The sequence below is a fragment of the Pholcus phalangioides genome, unplaced genomic scaffold, assembly GCF_987345545.1.
Source record: "Pholcus phalangioides strain wild (caught in Gottingen) unplaced genomic scaffold, Ppha-v1.0 ptg000018l_1, whole genome shotgun sequence".
In the NCBI taxonomy this organism is placed as follows: Eukaryota; Metazoa; Arthropoda; class Arachnida; order Araneae; family Pholcidae; genus Pholcus; species Pholcus phalangioides.
The window spans coordinates 5305813-5326394 of record NW_028301611.1 but is presented as its reverse complement, the minus strand read 5'-3'; the positions used below and the strand labels follow the sequence as shown (position 1 = coordinate 5326394).

Below are 20582 nucleotides of genomic sequence, written 5' to 3'. Positions count from 1 at the left end.
CACATAAATTAAGTGCTAATCAAGAATACTAATAATTTGTTTTAGAAAAAAAACTTTTATTACGTTTGAAATTTTCATTTCTCTAAATCAATTATATATATATATATATATGTATATTATGTACACAGATGTCCACGGACAACAACTTTGAAGGAAGTACCCCCCGGGGAAAAAAAATTTACAATGCAACAACGTATATAAATAACTGCCAAGAAAAATGAAACTAAAACAACGTATGGCTAAAAGTACATTAAAATCAAAAGAATATAGAAAATAACGTGCATGATATAAAACAGAAAAATGTGATGACATAATTACAGCGGCGTAAAATAAAAAGTTTTTTCCCCGTTAAAAAAAATTCATTTCAACATGCAATGAAAAAAAAATGCGTACGTGGCATCGATAAGTATATATCAGTTTGTCTTTTAAAAAAATCACCATCAACCCGCCAGACTTAAAATTCTACAGATTAAAATAACTCGATACAATATGAATCACTGAACAATCATCGGCAAACAAAATTTTATAAAACAGTTCGAGAAACGACGTGATGGCACTTCTATACGCTCGAAATAAATAGTCCAAAGTATATATTGCTGCGAGATGTAAAATTAATATACAAGACGTCTACAAATGATTGAAGCAGTTCCATGATTTCCTTACAGCTGTGAATACGGGATACGACAAATAATGTCATGTAGCCGCAGCCAAAAAAAGTTAGTATCACGAGACAAGTATCTCTTCGGATCAGGACCATTTATATTCCTACAAAGAAACTGGAGCAATCACTCCGCTCAGTATAGGACAGGCGAGATGTTCTTTCAGCAACTGGTGTTTATAAAATGCCATGCGGCAAAGTATATATTGGCATCTCCAAAAGAAGCACAGCCACCGGTGTAAAGAAACACCAGAGAAGTTGCAGACTGGGACAATGAGACAAGTTTGCCATAGCCGAACACGTATTAACAACCGGACACAAGATTTATTTTGAGAAGACCCGAGTGATTTCGTCCAATGCACATTACTATCCCCACCTCAACAGAGAAGCTACAGAGATATATCGGCATAAGAATAACTTCAACAAATAGAAGAAGAAACTTTGAAGATAAACTCAGGCTGGTTTCCAATCCTTTCACAAGCTGAAATTCTCTTAGAATATAATGGACCCTTTTAACTCGGATCTCTGAATAACCCAGACGTGAAATGGGAAAGAAAACTGTATTTGAATTTTTTTTAAACGATGTGAAGGTGCACACGAGAATAACGATGACGATCCACCAGAGTCCTGCAGAAGCAGCATCCTATTTAGTATAACGTTTGGTCTATTTCTAAAATCAGGTGGAGAGAACACCGGCCGAGCTTCTTATGCTGAAGCAGGGGATGAGTGGAGGCTCACAAGTGGTACAAAAGACACACAGCAGAGAAGCTTACAATATTTTTTCCCACAAAGTACACTTTTATTAACATAACGTCTCTTTACAATGTGTGTAAATACCATTGATACTCGATTTGTTCAACATAAAGGTACTTTTCTGTAGGTGTTTTTCATATTTTATTGTTTCCACATTCTCCGGTTAACCCAGATTTTTGATATCAAGGATCAGCTCCGCTCAAAATTGGTCCAACTTAATGAGGGTGCACTGTAGTAAACGTTCTCGGCCAATAACGAATGAGACTCATCTCTGAAGATAGCAGTCAAGGCTGCAGACGAAAGAGCAAAAGAAACAGCGAACCCTCTGGTAAGTCCCTATAATACTCAATATAAACTCCATCTACAAGGAGAATAAGTAAGGTGCTCTACTCAAATTTTCTCATTATGAAATTTACAGATTCTTGAGCACGAAATTGCAAAAGTGATGGATCATGACACAAAAATAGAGCATCTAAAATAAAAGGGGAAAAAGTAATAATGGGGGGGGGGGGGAAACAACCAAACAAACAGATTCAAAGTTTTTCTACATGCAGTATTTTATGGGCCTAACTACTGCTGTGCCTACGTTTTCGAAAATGTAATTTTGGAGGCTTGAGGCACCTACTTCATTTTATTTCCTTTCACATCATCATCATATAATGCAACATGGTTCTCATCATGGGAACAAGAACTTCAATCAAGACCAGACATAAAAAAAATATGCTAAAAAGTTTCACCCAACCCATGAAATCGTTTCATTAAAATCTACTAAGACAAAATCAAAACTCTAAAAGAAAATCGCGATAGATAATAATTTAAATTTCACGAAGCGCCAAGACATCAGCGGACACACAAACACGCACACAGCACGAGAATGAAATATCAACGAGAATATAATCATCACAAGTATCAACACAATTTGATATTCTGCATAGGGGGGAAAATGTTCAAAAATCAAACTACTTGAACGCTGCACCAAAAAAGAAAAGAACAAAATAAATTTTTACGATCTTAAAAGAAAAAAAAAACGCGGTCATATACACGTATATATCAAACGTCACTTAATGTACAGTCATAACATGATAACCGATCACGATGCATGCATTGTCTGGTGAAATGATTGCCTCCCTTCCAACAAATCTCAAAGAGAAAACACTTTTCCAATGATTTTTACAGCGATGAGCGAGAAGAAAAAGAAAAAGAAAGGTGGCAGCGATAGAGGTCAGGAGGTAAACATCGAAAATGACTGTACATATCACGAAACCTGTACATATTCAGATCAGTGTATGACGAGTCCTAACATCTTTCAACAAAGGTGTTCGTTTCGTTTAGTCTCTCAGCTCCAGAAGAAGCCTGATTTGGTTAAATAAAATAATTGCAATCGATCAATGTACATATATATATATAAGTATTTTATGTGTACATATTTATATGGAAAAAAAATAATATATATGAAGGTCCTGGTATTAACAGTGACTAGCAGCCAGGGCGCGGGAGAGAGAGGGTTGCCCAAACACACACCTCAAATGAGAGAGAAAAAAAACGGGACTGCCGTCAATCCATTTAATCTCAACTGAGTGAGGGGCATATTTTCTTTCTAGTTCGCTTTCCATAACCTCCTTCCAGAAGATACGTGAGATCGACACATTGCTTGCATGACGCCGCAGTGATGAGGTTCATGGTTATATCGTTCACATGGCTCCTTTTCCGTTCCCTCTGTTTGCAACAAAAAAGAGAAAACATATAATTTTTGAAATTTTTATCTGAAATTATAGATGAGAAAGCAACCACCATAAACTGTTAAACAAAAACTCTTTAATTTAAGTACGAAATGATTAAGTGCCATAAATATACTACTCACGCTTTCTGGGCTTTCTTCGAGTCGAAGCTCAATATCTTTCCGAGATTTGGATCTGGGCCTTTTCCGACAGCTTTCTGAGGTCGATGGTCTCGCTCTTTCTAATGAGGATTTCTCATTGGAGCTTCCTCGCTTTCGATATGTATTAGGAACAGCATTCTGCTATAACAAGCAAAGAGACGAAAGGAATTTTTCAGAAATATCAGGGCACTGGATTCATGCAGCCTTCTTTGAGACTGATAATGTTAAATACGTTAAACAGAGGTAGAGTAATATACTGCGAAAAATCCGGAGTCTCCCACCTAAATCCAGAGAGTTGGCAGGTCTGGTATCTATATAGTTTGTTTTTCATCTACATGAGCATCGTGTATGCGGCCATTTCCATAATATTCCATATATCTAGTTTATTTCTAAATATTTTCATTCAATAATTGAATACGATTAAATTATAGAGTAACTTGTGTTTTTGAATCTCTTTATCTCCAGTAGTATGACATGTTTTACTAATGCGATAATAACGCTATTGTTTTGATAAATTTTTCTTCTTCCCACTCTGAAACCGAAATGTTCGATAAGTCAAAGTTTTTTGTTCGCTGCTGCACATTCGACTTATCAAGATTTGACTGTATACTACAGGTTCTTTTTTTCTTTTCAAATTAATTTTTTGGAATTATGATGACCCCAACCTATTTTTGAAGACACAGTGCCAAGAAATCGGAAATTTTTTTTGGCCATTGTTAAAAACATTTTTAAGAACCAATTATCTGGTCCCAAACAATATGCCATTTTTTTCAACGTCTTTTCCATTTACAAACTTTAGATTCTACAAACTATTTTTTACGTGTGCACGGGTTTGTAAAAACGAGCGTCGACTGTCGCTTGAAACTTGCGAACAAACTTAGTTCAACTACTTTTTTATAGCTTGCTAGTAAGCTTTTACATAGCTTGAACAATTCACAGTAATTTATCTACCAAACAAACTGATGGGAAAGCAAATGAACTTACCATAGACGTCCGTTTAGGATTCAACCTCTTCTCAAAGTATTCAAACGCATAGCTCTTCATACAAATATGGAACCTTGAAGAGAAAAAAAAAATCATTTTCATGCCTCAAATCTTCAAAAACACTGTTTTTCTGTCCTCCATATAAATAAAAACTCAACCATAATGGAATTGCTGGTTTAAAGAAGGTAACACATTTGGGACTTGCAGGAAAATCAGAAATTAAAACACTGTTTTTGATTTGTATACAAATCATGCCTAAAATTCTTCATTTTACAGGGTTCATACGAAATTTCCTAAATAAGAATTAAGGAGTTTTTAAACAGTTTTTAAGGAATTATGACAAACTTCAGAAATTATGAGTTTTACAGCAAAAATAAAAGGGGGCAGGCCACATATGCAAATGTGTTTTTAATCTGCCCACACAAAATTTTCCCACTCTTCTCAAAAATATAAATGAAGAGCAATTTAGAAATTGTAACTTTTGCATTATAAGAATTCATCAAGCATGGCAACAGTATCTTAAAGCTTCTCAGTAGTGATGAATGTTCAGCTTTGCCATGATGGGGGGGGGGGGGGAAGAGTATTCCCCTCAGACAACATATAATCATAGTACAATAAAAAATAATCACTCAAAATTTTAATTTTTTTTTCAAATTTTAATTGTAAGTTCATTATATACAGCACCTCATTGGCACAGGAACTTATAAGGCTAGGGCACATGAGCCTTCCCCCTCCCCCCCACAACCCGAAGTCACTTTCCGAGGTCGGAGGATCCCTTAATAATTGACAAATATTCAACATAACCCAACTTGCATACACCCTAGTGGGCCGTATATACAGAAATCTCGCAACCCTAGACCCCCATCCCCGTTTTCACATCAGAGCTCCTATGGTGAAATATTATTTCCGACACAAGTTTCGCGAGCTCGACCATGCACTATGCGAATGAAGCCAGGTCCGGACCCACTGCGTTGAACCACTCAAAAACCTGTTTTTACCCCACAGCATGTGGCGATTTTGAAGAAAATTGGTTTTTGGATGTTTGGGCATCAAATAGAATGGCAGTTTAAGCGCAACTTTACAGAATGCATTCCGTGCACTGACAAAAAACAAATCGGCTCCAACTTTGTCTTCTCTGTGCGACAACCCAGCATAATTACCCAGGATTCTGGTCTGGCGAAATCGGTGCAATCGATACACAAAGGAGAGAGACAAATGATTTCAAAGAAATTTCTTTGAAAACTCTCTCACATGAGAGATATGCATTTATTGTTATGGTAAAGATCGGTAGATCTATGCAATTTAAAAATAGTCATAATAAAAATAAGTGAAACACCGCAAGAAACCCAAAGACCAGTGGTGCTGAAGTACGAGGAAATGAAACATGCTCTCTTGGAAATAATCATTTCGCAGTACACGGGAAGAACATTTTTTGGCATCCTTTTTCGAAATTCCAAGAATTTGGGGATGCTGAGTGTATTATTGGGGACACTGATATAAAAGTATATTTGAGTTTCCAAGTACACACACACAAAAAAAATTAATATATTCACAAACAAGTGCTATTTGGCTTGGGAAAGTATGAAATGCACTATTGGATCAGGACATTAATTTTGAAATCCCTCTAAAGAAATCTCTTCCCCTCTCCCCTTTTTTATTTTTCTCCCTTTTTTAGGAACTTCTTTCAGCATCAAGGACAACTCATCACTGAAGACTAAAGGACAACCTCAGCTGTAAGTATTCCCAGATAGGGGAAAAGTAAGGACTTTTTTAGATTCAGCTACGAGGATCTTAAGGAGTCCTTAGAAAAAGAAAAAGAAAATGAAAATTGACTTTTGGTGGATTTTTAAGCACCATACAAACCCTGTTTTAGTAGGAACAATACTAGTAGCAATTAATCCACGAATCCAGTTGGATTCATGTTATGAGATGCGTGTTTGTTCTCTTCATTCATTATTGAACCAAGTGAATCAATAATGAATGAATCATAGAAGTACATTGAGCACTATGAAATTCTGAGAAAATCGGAGAATAAATCAATATCACTATATAGTAGCAATTTCTGAGGAAAAATATAATTTTTTTTGAAATAGATCAAAAATAAAATAAACATCAAAATAAACGTACTTCGTCTTAGATATTTTATAAAAGAAATTAGCAGTTTTGTCAACACGGTATTCACAAATATACACATCATCTTCTTTTATGCCTTTTGGCTTCCCTTTGCAATATGTCGACAGATCCATAACACAGCAATGGCCGACAACACTGTCTAAACGGACAGTTTGGTACAGAGGAACTCTGAAGACCTGAAAACCAAAGAGCACTCAAACAATGACTAAGCAAATAACAAAAAAGTGAAAATTTTTCATCAGCGAGAAAGCTCGCAAATGACAAGACTGTCACAATAACATATATTTTAGCAATAGTGTATAATATGTTAATACAATAAAATATCTTTTTTTGTTCAACAATCAAGATTCTGGACTGGATACACATTTCAGAGTTTCTTTTTTCCTTTTTGTACCATGAACATAAATGTTAATACCACCATGCAGATCATTCGTTATTTTAGATACCCTTTTCTTTGGCACTGTAAGGCTCTACGTTTGAGAACACAGAAAAAAAAATAGGAATACAGCTGTGAAGCTGTGCTTCTATCAGTAGAAGGGTATGTGAGCCAAGTGTGTAGATATGCAAGGTGTAAATAAGGGTAGATCAAAAGAAAATGGAAAAAGAGCCACAGAGTGAAATGACAGTTTATTTCAAAAATAATCTCCAAGGCTACACCAGTACTGTTTCACCAAGCAGTGAGTACAATGCTCATAGAAGTCCTTTGGCGGAGATTGGGACCAGTTTAGAACATAGTCCATGACTTCAGTGTCCAAAAAAAAAAACTCAAACCCTTCAATGCACCACAAATTTGAGAGTCACATGGCATAGCTGCCAACTTTTGAAAATGAAAATTCGGGAGATTTTCGCGCAAACCCTTATTTTATGCTAAAACCACTCCCTAATAAATACATTTTATTAATTTGGGATTTTTCCAAATAAAATAGGGATTTTCCAAACATAAAAGTTAAAGCGTAGGGAATAAAATCCCTACTGAAGTTAAACCATTGGGAATAAAATTCCTACGCAAAAAACAAGTGAAATTGGAGGCCAAAACTTCAATGATGTAAAAATAAATATTGTGTTCAATCAGAAAAATTGCGAACAAACATTCTCCGCGAATGACCCCAAAATCATCGGAAGATGAAGGAAAACACCGTCAATTTTTGAAGAACACTGACTTTTTGTGACACTTGCTTGATGTTTTTTTTCACTTCACGACTGATGATGGCAGTCTTTCCATGACCGATGTTTATGTCCGTAACACAACTTGTACAAAAAGGAAAAGTCAGCACTCTTCTGGAACGTTTGATGAAAGGAAATTCATCGGAATAGGTATCTTCAAAATTGATTAAATATGTTTTTGCTTATCATTATTCATGCTTTGTTATATCGCACGTCGTAACTTCAACAAAAGAAATTTTGACCATATGCGCGTCACTAGAATCTTCAATTATTATCCAGGACTATTGGTTGCTAAGCCATTCCCTGCACGATAAGACAAACAACTTTCTTGTTACCATCAGAGGGTTTGTAAAACTTCCTTAAAAAGGGAATTTCCCCATTTACGACGTGTGACGTCACTTCGAAAGGGAAAAAAAAGAGGCTTCATGCCTCACAAGAAATTCCTTAGGGATTGTTTTCATAAGCGGGGATTTTTTTAATGAAGTAGGGAATTTTTAGGGACAATTAGGGATTTTTGTGATTTTCGTAAAAATTCGGGAGATTTAAGAACTTTTCGGGAGGTCGAGCGATGAAGCTAAAATTCGGGAGATTCCCGAAAAATTTGGGAGACTTGGCAGCTATGACATGGCGACAGATCCGGAGTATACAGTGGGTGTTCAACTCACTTCTCAAGTTCCTGGACCACCATGCAAGTATCCCTCTCAGTGCTGCTGTGTACTGCAATAACCTGCACCGTTTGCATGCAACAATCAAGGCCAAATGACCTGGCCTATCATCCTTTGGAGTAGTTTTACTGCATGACAACGAACAGCCACATAGGGCTGCTCTTATACAGAAAAGAACTCTTACTTTGTTAGTGAAGTTCTGGTGGACAGTGTTGGAGCACCCACTGTAAAGTTTGGATCTATTTGCCATGTGACCTTCACATTTTTGGTCTGCTGAACAAGGTATAAAAAGGGTTTTCATTTTTTTTTGGACAGTGAAGTCATGGAGAGTTTTCGAGACTGATTCTGATTTCAACCAAAGGACTTCTATGAGCAGGGTATTCAGCGCTTGATGAAAAGATAGGACAAGTGCTTATTTAGCTTTGGAGATTACATTTGAAATAAATGATCTTATTTCATTCTGTGGCTCCTATTCCGTTTTCATTTGATCCACACTTACACTTTGAAGTATAGTTGGGATGTAGTCCTGTCTGGTAATTGTCCCCCCCCCCCAATGAAAGGTTTTAGTCTTTTTTGACAGCTTTTGCATGCAAAAAACCATCATAGATTGAAGAATGTGTGCTAGTTTATCGGGACTGTATACAAATTCAAGGTACTAAAAGAATCATGAAGATTGTATCAAAATTTTTTATTCAAAAGGCTTGTTTATTTTGTATCAAAAACAAGATAATTTAAAATATTGTTCCAACTTATACTAATATTATGTGACATCAATAAAAATTGTAATATTACCTCATTTGGGAAAAACCTCCGTGTATGTTCATAATAGGTTTCTTCTGGTCGTAAGTAATGATGTCCAAATGCATACTTTTCTTTGCTAAAACCATAAACAAAAAAATAATAAAACATTGGCAGAAATATGCACACAGACCTGGATTAAAGTAATAAATTTAACTAATTTTTTTCCCCACGTTTGAAATAAATTATTGGTTTATAGCACAGATCATTGAGTTTTTCCCCGAATCACTTTTCGTCAATCGAGCTTACATTTAGATATTGTATGTAATCATTTTTGCCATGCCCCTAATCACTGAATATGGAAATAATCATATGCTGCCATCATATGTTTTTCATTTCTCTTCCATACATAAACTAATATAAACTGAAGAGCCAAAAAAACTGGTAAAGGCATGCGTATGCAAATAAACAGATATGGAACCAATCAGAGTACGGCGCTGCGGTCGGCAACGTCTATATAACACAACAAGTGTCTGGTGTAACATGACGACCTGGGATCTCTTACAATCCTGTTGTTCAATTAATCTTGTTTAGGCCCCAGGGTTCGTTGGTTACCGGAAACCACCCGAGGCTTCCGCTGACAATCCGGTTCGGGTCAGTTAGTTCGCTTAGTCTGACGGTCCGGAGGTGGGGTCTCCTAGCCGTCGGGCGAGAACGGGGCCAGAGGTCGGGCTACCAACGTCCCATATAAATTCCGCTTTACATCTATGTCAGAGATCCCAATAGCTCGTCTGGTTACCTTCTCTTTCCCTCTGGGGGGTTCCCGTGGTTCGTCGGTGGAGGCCACGTCGAGTCGTCATCGTTAAACTCTATTTTAATTGTGTAATATATTAGTGCAATATAATATAAATGTTCAGCAAAGTGTTATATAAATATGTAATATATTTTACCTCCATGCCGTCGGTGGTTCCTAGGACCATCTCACGGTTTATAATGTCATGAGTTTTTACAATGTGCAATAGGCCTAAAAGTTGTGGATCCTGGCCAGATCTCCAATTTGATATGTTTGGATGCCAGATTTAATATTATAATGCTTACAGTATTTCCTTTTCTCATGAAGTTATGTAAATCAGATACAAGCTAATGTTGTGATTGGTTTTCCTTTTCTCATGAAGTTATGTAAATCAGATACAAGCTAATACCGCACCTTCTATGTTGTGATTGGTTCTTCAGTAAGGCATTGTGGGAATGCTACTATATAAAAGCCAGCTAGAGATGTGCTGACGCCCTCTCTCTACCTACCTACTTCCTCACCTACGACTAACGACCGACTTAATCAGTAAGGCGTCACGCTTTGTCATGGTGTGAGCCAGATCGTCTCATAAGTAACGATGAAGTTACAATAATAGAAGTGTGCCTTGGCACTTATCCCGTCTCATCGCACGTAAGGTTTCAATGTCGTCGTGATCCAGTGATCGGTTAGTGGCCAGACCGGCCACCCGTGGACTTTCATCTCCAGTTCCATGTGCAGTGGCTGAGCTTTCATCTCAACGTGTGTTTACACCAAAGTCGTCTGAAGCTGGTGACGACGAGTCTTTGGCTGTGTGGCAGACACCTGGGAGTATCTACCGGACGATGTGATAAGACGTGAAAACCTGGACAACGGCGGTGAGATCGATTCATATTTTTGTTTCATTGTGACAGTGAGAGAAAAGACTAACTGTGATAATTGTGATAAAACGTTAATTAATAGTTTAACATATAAAAGGGCCTGTGATAATAGTGATTACGCTGATTAATGGTTTAACAATATAATTGAATAAATGTTATAGTTCTATCTAAACTTTGTCTATTCCATTGTTGTCATCCACTCAATGTTTACTGGGGGAAAAAATATTAAAGAACCGGGAGGTAACGATCAAGAACGTTACATAAATTCTGGGGGCTCGATCGATACCAGTTCATTGATTTTGGATGACAGTTTTGGAATTGCAATATTGAGATCGTAATTTTAATCTCTGGTTTGAGTTTTTGTGATCATTTCGCAAATTCATGTTTTAACGAGCGATCGCATTGCAAATTCGTGTTTCAACGAGCGATCGCGAACATCGCTTGTGTTTTGTTAGTCGATCTAGTCGTGGGTATTATATCTAGTCAAATATTATGATCGTATGGTAAATTTGAACTTTTCGAAAATGTTGTGATCGATGATCGAACCCAATTTAATATTTTTTTTGCATTTGTGTTTTGATTCTAATAATTTTTACGGGATTTTTTTCGCAAATATTTTTGATAAATTAATGTTTAATTGTAACAATGAATTCTAGTTATTTGAATAGTACGCCTGGATATTCAGGTAGAGATGATTTTTGTATACAAGTTGAATCCGATCATAATGATCTTATTTTCGAGAATGACGATCGGACTCGATCGGGGTTTTCACCCACGGTCCCATTGAATTCCGGCAATTCATTTACTGGGCCAGCTTATCCGAGTAATGATCGTTTAACATTTTCCGGACATAATAATGTTCGAGAATTTTTGAGCAAGTGTAATATTTTCTTCTCTCTACAAAATATCCGGAATAAAATCGAAATTGCAGTAAGTGCCTTTGAGGGTAGAGCTCAATTGTGGTGGGCCAATATAGGTAAAGATGAACTTCAAAAAATGGATTATGGTGATCCTTGGGAAAATTTTAGGAAGTTAATGCTACAAACATTTTCACCGCATCATACACGGATTGAGTTGGCTCAGGCCTTATTTTCTCAAAATTATTTGAGTGGCTCCTATTTGGACTTTGTCTTGTATAAACTTGAATTATTTAAATCTTACGATTCATCGATACTGGTATCTGAAAAAATTGAATTGATCATCAAACAATTTCCACCGCGGGTAAGAACCTTTTTGGAAATACGTCAACCAGATACGTTGCAAAAATTATTTGTCGGTCGAGCCCCCAGAATTTATGTAACGTTCTTGATCGTTACCTCCCGGTTCTTTAATATTTTTTCCCCCAGTAAACATTGAGTGGATGACAACAATGGAATAGACAAAGTTTAGATAGAACTATAACATTTATTCAATTATATTGTTAAACCATTAATCAGCGTAATCACTATTATCACAGGCCCTTTTATATGTTAAACTATTAATTAACGTTTTATCACAGTTAGTCTTTTCTCTCACTGTCACAATGAAACAAAAATATGAATCGATCTCACCGCCGTTGTCCAGGTTTTCACGTCTTATCACATCGTCCGGTAGATACTCCCAGGTGTCTGCCACACAGCCAAAGACTCGTCGTCACCAGCTTCAGACGACTTTGGTGTAAACACACGTTGAGATGAAAGCTCAGCCACTGCACATGGAACTGGAGATGAAAGTCCACGGGTGGCCGGTCTGGCCACTAACCGATCACTGGATCACGACGACATTGAAACCTTACGTGCGATGAGACGGGATAAGTGCCAAGGCACACTTCTATTATTGTAACTTCATCGTTACTTATGAGACGATCTGGCTCACACCATGACAGGGCGTGACGCCTTACTGATTAAGTCGGTCGTTAGTCGTAGGTGAGGAAGTAGGTAGGTAGCGAGGTAGTCAGTAAGTAGGTAGTGTGTCAGCACATCTCTAGCTGGCTTTTATATAGCAGCATTCCCACAATGCCTTACTGAAGAACCAATCACAACATAGAAGGTGCGGTATTAGCTTGTATCTGATTTACATAACTTCATGAGAAAAGGAAATACTGTAAACATTATAATATTAAATCTGACATCCAAACATAACAAATTGGAGACCGATCGGCGGACACACGATCCTACCGGTCGATCCCGGAGACAAAGGTAAAACAATGACTAGAATAAAGACGATTTCCACGGGGCCCAATTTGGTAACGTTACATTTAAATTTGGTAACGTTACATTTAAATGTAACGTTACCAAATTGGGCCCCGTGGAAATCGTCTTTATTCTAGTCATTGTTTTACCTTTGTCTCCGGGATCGACCGGTAGGATCGTGTGTCCGCCGATCGGTCTCCAATTTGTTATGTTTGGATGTCAGATTTAATATTATAATGTTTACAGTATTTCCTTTTCTCATGAAGTTATGTAAATCAGATACAAGCTAATACCGCACCTTCTATGTTGTGATTGGTTCTTCAGTAAGGCATTGTGGGAATGCTGCTATATAAAAGCCAGCTAGAGATGTGCTGACACACTACCTACTTACTGACTACCTCGCTACCTACCTACTTCCTCACCTACGACTAACGACCGACTTAATCAGTAAGGCGTCACGCCCTGTCATGGTGTGAGCCAGATCGTCTCATAAGTAACGATGAAGTTACAATAATAGAAGTGTGCCTTGGCACTTATCCCGTCTCATCGCACGTAAGGTTTCAATGTCGTCGTGATCCAGTGATCGGTTAGTGGCCAGACCGGCCACCCGTGGACTTTCATCTCCAGTTCCATGTGCAGTGGCTGAGCTTTCATCTCAACGTGTGTTTACACCAAAGTCGTCTGAAGCTGGTGACGACGAGTCTTTGGCTGTGTGGCAGACACCTGGGAGTATCTACCGGACGATGTGATAAGACGTGAAAACCTGGACAACGGCGGTGAGATCGATTCATATTTTTGTTTCATTGTGACAGTGAGAGAAAAGACTAACTGTGATAAAACGTTATTCCATTGTTGTCATCCACTCAATGTTTACTGGGGGAAAAAATATTAAAGAACCGGGAGGTAACGATCAAGAACGTTACATAAATTCTGGGGGCTCGGTCAATACAACTCCTTTCAAAATTCAAGTTCTCAAAATTATCGAAATGTACCTTTTCAGAGGTCTAATTTACCAAGAGTGCCCTTTCAGTCTCGTAATGTACAGGGTTTTACTAGACCTCCTATGCTAAAGACCCAGGCACCGAAATATTCTCAATTAACTTGTTTTGGTTGTAATCAACCCGGTCATGTAGTTCGAAATTGCCCTTTACAACAAAACAGTGGACAGGGAAACGGGCCTACAGGTACATAAAGAGGGGTGGTGTTCCTGTGGTTTCTAGTACCTCTCAAATTGATTTTTTATTTCCGATTGTTAAAATTAATGACAGTTATGTAAGAGCTATAATTGATACTGGGGCTGATAAATCAGTGATCAGCCTTGAATTGGCACAGAGGGTGTGCAAAAACAAAAATGAAATTAGACCCTATATAGGAGGTAATTTTCAGTTGGCCTCGGGCGAGTGTTGTCAACCTGTTGGAGTTCTAATGACTCGGGTCGAAGTACGAAATAGTACTATTGACACGGATTTGATAGTTCTCGCCGGAGCGCCTACTGAGGTCTTGTTGGGAATAGATATTTTATCTAAATTGGAGTTAATAATTGATTTCAAACACAAGGAACTGAATGGAGGACTTCAGCAATATAGGGGGGAAATTGACAAACAAAAAATTACAAATTTAATTGAATCTTCTGAATTTTGTGATAATCAGAAAAAATTATTGTTTGAATTGTTGTCAGAATTTGAAAATCTTTTTCGGGATAAACCAGGTAGAACACATTTAATAGAACATAAAATTGTTACACAGGGTGGCCCTACTTTTAGATCTCCATTTCCCCTACCTAGGTGGAAAAAACAATTGGTTGAAGAACAGGTTAAACAAATGTTGGAAGATGACATTATAGAACCGGCTTCCACCAGTTGGAGTTCACCTTGTTTTCTTATCAAAAAGAAAACGGGAGATTGGAGATTTGTTATTGACTATAAAAAACTTAATAAAATTACCGCTCCAGATAGGTACCCCTTGCCATCGATTGATCAGATACTACAAAGAATTGGCAGCTCAGCCTTTATATCCACTTTTGACTTAGCGTCAGGATATTGGCAGGTGCCAGTAAGGTTTGAGGATCGTGACAAAACTTCTTTTGTCACAGACTCTGGCATGTACCGCTTTAAGGTCATGCCGTTTGGCCTTAATAATGCGCCTGCCACTTTTCAGTGCATGATGACTATGGTACTTGGTCATTTGGTGGGGAGGTGTACAGAGTTTTATCTGGATGATATTGTTGTTTATAGTTCAACTTTTGAACAACATTTACAAAATTTAAGAATTGTTTTTTCTTGTCTTCAAAGGGCGGGGTTAACATTAAAACCAGAAAAATGTTGTCTATTTAAGAATAATTTAGAATTTTTGGGTCTAAATTTGTCCCGTGAAGGATGGCATGTTAAGCCCACACAAACAGAGGCTATTTCTCAATACAAAAGACCATTAAATGTAAAACAACTCCAACGATTTCTTGGACTCTGTAGTTGGTATAGACAATTTGTTTCTCACTTTAGTAATATTGCGTATCCTTTATATCAATTGACAAAAAAGGGATATAAATTTCATTGGACAGAAATCCATCAACAGGCATTTGAGAAATTAAAGAGGGCTTTAATTGATACTCCAGTATTAACAACCAGAAAGGAAGGTTGTAGATTAAAGATTTATACTGATGCTTCGGGTATAGGAATAGGCGCTGTTTTACAGCAAGTTGAACCTGAGGGCGAGAAACCCTTGGCTTTTGCTAGTCGTACACTCAATTCGGCAGAGCAGAATTACTCAGTTTCAGAGCAAGAGGGTTTAGCAGTAGTATGGGCATGCCATAAATTTAGGGGCTTCTTTACAGGAGAGTCTGTAACTGTGGTCACTGACCATAGAGCTGTAGCCTGGTTTTTTGATGCAAAAAATCTAAAAGGAAGGCTCAGTAGATGGGCCCAACTTTTGCAAGAATATCCTCTTTGTTTCGAGTACCGTAAAGGTTCAACAATGCAAGTTCCCGATGCCCTATCACGGATGCCCTCTTCATCAAATGATGAAATGGATTTTGAGGAATGTATTGATAACAGTTATTTTTATTTTCTCTTTTGGATGTTTCGGAATTGGTTACCAAACAGAGACTGGAATACACAGACATCATAAAATATTTTCAAGAAAAAAATTTGGGAAATAGAATTGTTGATCATAAATTGGAAAAATATTATCTTTATGAATCAGATAAATTGTATTATTTACATAAACATGCAAAATTATTGGTTATTCCTAATGCATGTAGAAAAAAATTTCTTATGGAGATGCATAATCATCCCACTTCGGGACATATAGGGGTAGGAAAAACTTATCAAAGATGCTTAAAGCGAGCCTATTGGCCTGGTATACGAAGGGATGTCAAAAATTATGTACTTAGTTGCCCGATTTGTCAAACACGGAAGTTTGACAATAAAAAAAGATGGGGTCCTATGGTGTCCTCGACTGTAAATTTCCCAGGAGAGGTCGTAGGAGTGGATACCATGGGTCCTTTTCCTGTTTCCTCTAAGGGAAATGTGCATCTTTTGGTAGTGGTAGATTACTATTCAAAATGGGTTGAAGTTTTTCCCCTTCGTAGAATAACAGCCTCTGTGGTTGCCAAAAAATTTGTTTTTGAATATTGTACAAGATTTGGTTTTCCAAAAAATCTTGTTTCCGATAATGGTCCCTGTTTTATTTCTAATTTGTTGAAAGAAACTTGTAATGTCCTTAAGATAAAACAGCGATTTATTACCCCATATCATCCACAGTCTAATTTGACAGAAAGAATAAATAAAACATTGAAGCAGATGATTGCCTGTTTTATTTCTGATAATCACCGTACTTGGGACAAAAATTTATCTTTCTTTGGTTTGGCTTTACGGTCTGTTCCGTCTGAAACCACTGGTGTCTCTCCCTCGAAGTTGTTTCTCGGTCGTGAGCTTGCTTTACCCTTTGACTGGGCTCTGGATACCCCAATTTGGGAAAGAGCCAATATACCAGATAATTTGGTTCAACAGGTTAAGGAAAGAGTTAAAAAACAGCAAAGGAGACAGAAGTATTATTATGATAAAAGAAGAATTCAACATGAGTTTAAGGTGGGAGATAGTGTGTTAGTCCGTACTCATTACAGATCCAGCGCCCCTGGAAATGTTATGGGCAAACTGAAACCTAGGTGGGATGGACCATTTTTCATTCAAAAAAAAATGTCACCTGTTGTTTATTTAATTCGCGATCAGAGTTTTGTGATTGTTGGTAAATATAATGCCTGTGATCTTAAGGCCTTTATTGTGGCTGGGGAGAGTGGAGAGATTAATCCTGAAACTAGTCGATCTTTTACTAGTCAAGAGGCCTTCCCTATTCAAGAACAGACATATCGGTCAGAGGATGTTAATTCTAGTCAAAGTGCTATTGCATCTAATGGAGAGTCTAGTCAAAATTTGAATCCTTCGATTGAACATGTATTTAGTGATGAGACAGTGCCAAAGGTTAGAACTCGTTCTAGTTTTCATAATCCTCGTAGATTTTCTGATCTGATGGTTCCTTTACAAAGAGGTTGGCAAAGAATGCTAGTTAAGAGAAAGAAAGGACCTCGCGTGGACGTATATTATTATAATCCTGACGGTTTAAAGTTCCGTAGTTCAGTGGAAGTTCTCCGTTATCTCAGTCAACAGGATAATGATCTTCGGGTTGAAAATTTCTGTTTCAATGGTCAAAAATCTTTACAGGGAGATAATTATTGTATTGTGGGCAGACGGTAAATTAAAAAAAAAAAAAAAAGAAAAAAAAAAAAAGTTTAATAGATTTGTTCTATTTAGGTTAGGTATTATTTTATGTTGTCTCTGTGTTTCACTCCTTGTTTGAGTGGGCAAATTTTTTATTTTGTAGTTATGAAAATTTTTTTGTCAGGGTAAAAAATTTTCTTTTGCAGAGGGGGAGGAAGTGTAACATGACGACCTGGGATCTCTTACAATCCTGTTGTTCAATTAATCTTGTTTAGGCCCCAGGGTTCGTTGGTTACCGGAAACCACCCGAGGCTTCCGCTGACAATCCGGTTCGGGTCAGTTAGTTCGCTTAGTCTGACGGTCCGGAGGTGGGGTCTCCTAGCCGTCGGGCGAGAACGGGGCCAGAGGTCGGGCTACCAACGTCCCATATAAATTCCGCTTTACATCTATGTCAGAGATCCCAATAGCTCGTCTGGTTACCTTCTCTTTCCCTCTGGGGGGTTCCCGTGGTTCGTCGGTGGAGGCCACGTCGAGTCGTCATCGTTAAACTCTATTTTAATTGTGTAATATATTAGTGCAATATAATATAAATGTTCAGCAAAGTGTTATATAAATATGTAATATATTTTACCTCCATGCCGTCGGTGGTTCCTAGGACCATCTCACGGTTTATAATGTCATGAGTTTTTACAATGTGCAATAGGCCTAAAAGTTGTGGATCCTGGCCAGATCTCCAATTTGATATGTTTGGATGCCAGATTTAATATTATAATGCTTACAGTATTTCCTTTTCTCATGAAGTTATGTAAATCAGATACAAGCTAATGTTGTGATTGGTTTTCCTTTTCTCATGAAGTTATGTAAATCAGATACAAGCTAATACCGCACCTTCTATGTTGTGATTGGTTCTTCAGTAAGGCATTGTGGGAATGCTACTATATAAAAGCCAGCTAGAGATGTGCTGACGCCCTCTCTCTACCTACCTACTTCCTCACCTACGACTAACGACCGACTTAATCAGTAAGGCGTCACGCCCTGTCATGGTGTGAGCCAGATCGTCTCATAAGTAACGATGAAGTTACAATAATAGAAGTGTGCCGTGGCACTTATCCCGTCTCATCGCACGTAAGGTTTCAATGTCGTCGTGATCCAGTGATCGGTTAGTGGCTAGACCGGCCACCCGTGGACTTTCATCTCCAGTTCCATGTGCAGTGGCTGAGCTTTCATCTCAACGTGTGTTTACACCAAAGTCGTCTGAAGCTGGTGACGACGAGTCTTTGGCTGTGTGGCAGACACCTGGGAGTATCTACCGGACGATGTGATAAGACGTGAAAACCTGGACAACGGCGGTGAGATCGATTCATATTTTTGTTTCATTGTGACAGTGAGAGAAAAGACTAACTGTGATAAAACGTTAATTAATAGTTTAACATATAAAAGGGCCTGTGATAATAGTGATTACGCTGATTAATGGTTTAACAATATAATTGAATAAATGTTATAGTTCTATCTAAACTTTGTCTATTCCATTGTTGTCATCCACTCAATGTTTACTGGGGGAAAAAATATTAAAGAACCGGGAGGTAACGATCAAGAACGTTACACTGGCATAGTTCTTAGATCGGTTACTGCTGCTACAATGGCAGGTTATCGAGATTTAAGTGAGTTTGAACGTGGCGTTACAGTCGGCGCACGAGAGATGGGGCACAGCATCTCTGAGGTAGCGATGAAATTTGGATTTTCACGTACGACCATTTCACGAGTGTACCGTGCATATCGGGAATCCGGTAAAAAAGTAAATCTACGACATCGCTGCCGCCGGAAAAAGATCATGCAAGAATGGGACCAACGACGACTGACGAGAATCGTTAAACGTGACAGACGTGCAACTCTTCCGCAAATTGCTGCAGATTTCAATGCTGGGCCATCAACAAGTGTCAGCGTGCGAACTATTCAACGAAATATCATCGATATCGGCTTTCGGAGCCGGAGGCCCACTCGTGTACCCTTGATAACTGCACGACACAAAGCTTTACGCCTCGCCTGGGCCAGACAACACAGACATTGGACTGTTGAGGACTGGAAACACGTTGCCTGGTCTGACGAGTCTCGGTTCCAATTGCTTCGAGCTGATGGACGTGTACGGGTACAAGTTTTTTTGGCTCTTCAGTGTATATGTGTCATGAGAATTTCTGACAAAGACTGAGCACGTTTCAAAACTCAAGAAGCATCGTGATGATCTCCAGAACACTAATAAAAAATTTCAATGTTTTATATAAGGATAACGCATACTCTTCACCAATCCACAGCCTATCGATATGAAAGATATCATATGCATCACTATCTGGAATTCGTAGCTGATCTCTGGCCCTTGCATCTTCATTCTCAAATTCGGCTGTAGCTGCTTCTTCGGGATCTGACGGACTGGCAGATTTGTGTTGCAAATAAACAAAATCTCCTGAAAAGACAAACACCAATTTCATTAATATATCGCAAACATCATATGGAATTATGGGTAGATATGGATTATAAGATGATTATTTATTTATCAATTAAAACTTGAATGATACCTTGCTTAATTTGCAAAGTTCCTTTCATCAGAGTCAGGTAATAATGGCAACCAGGAACAGCATAGTGAGGATCAGGAGTCATTGGTATTTCCTAGAAACAAAACAAAAAAAGATAAATTAAAAAAGTGACATTTTATAGACAAATAAATATAACAGCAGTAAAAATAATTATTTTATCAAATACAGCATCATAGAGACGGTGTATATTCTGTGGAGAAATGACTGAAATATTAAATTTTCTCACACTTTCTAGTTTTAGATTTTTGGGTTTTGAGCAAGCTTGTGATGATTTTTTCCCCAGTAGATATTATGCAGAATTCAATCACGATACTGTTAATGCTACTTAACCATACATGCATCTCGTAACCATTCTTCTGGGGATTTCTAATGAATTGGTACATGCCGGAATGTGTGTTTAGAGTGTACGAGTGTATATGTGGCCCTAATGTATATTATTTGTTAGAGTTATATATATTTTGCGTTA

General features: G+C 37.8%; 2 protein-coding genes across 3 annotated transcripts in view; one reads left to right on the top strand and one right to left on the bottom strand.

The window, feature by feature from the left end:
- Positions 1–1892, top strand: part of LOC149071613 (uncharacterized) — a 32603-nt gene extending 30711 nt beyond the window's left edge. The window contains exons 6-8 of the mRNA XM_089247996.1: positions 1339–1401; positions 1689–1739; positions 1830–1892. Coding sequence (XP_089104122.1) covers positions 1339–1401; positions 1689–1739; positions 1830–1892 — 177 coding nt within the window. The remainder of the gene's footprint in view (positions 1–1338; positions 1402–1688; positions 1740–1829) is intronic.
- The window catches only part of ash1 (histone-lysine N-methyltransferase ash1), a 57197-nt gene continuing 36689 nt past the window's right edge, over positions 75–20582 (bottom strand). Inside the window, exons 20-26 of one of the 2 annotated variants that reach the window (XM_089247821.1) lie at positions 20099–20189; positions 19821–19986; positions 9029–9113; positions 6402–6583; positions 4275–4347; positions 3273–3431; positions 75–3127 (exon numbers count right to left, since the gene is read on the bottom strand). In XM_089247821.1, coding sequence (XP_089103947.1) covers positions 2981–3127; positions 3273–3431; positions 4275–4347; positions 6402–6583; positions 9029–9113; positions 19821–19986; positions 20099–20189 — 903 coding nt within the window. In that variant the 3' untranslated portion in view covers positions 75–2980. The remainder of the gene's footprint in view (positions 3128–3272; positions 3432–4274; positions 4348–6401; positions 6584–9028; positions 9114–19820; positions 19987–20098; positions 20190–20582) is intronic. The other variant, XM_089247822.1, reaches the window with a different exon arrangement.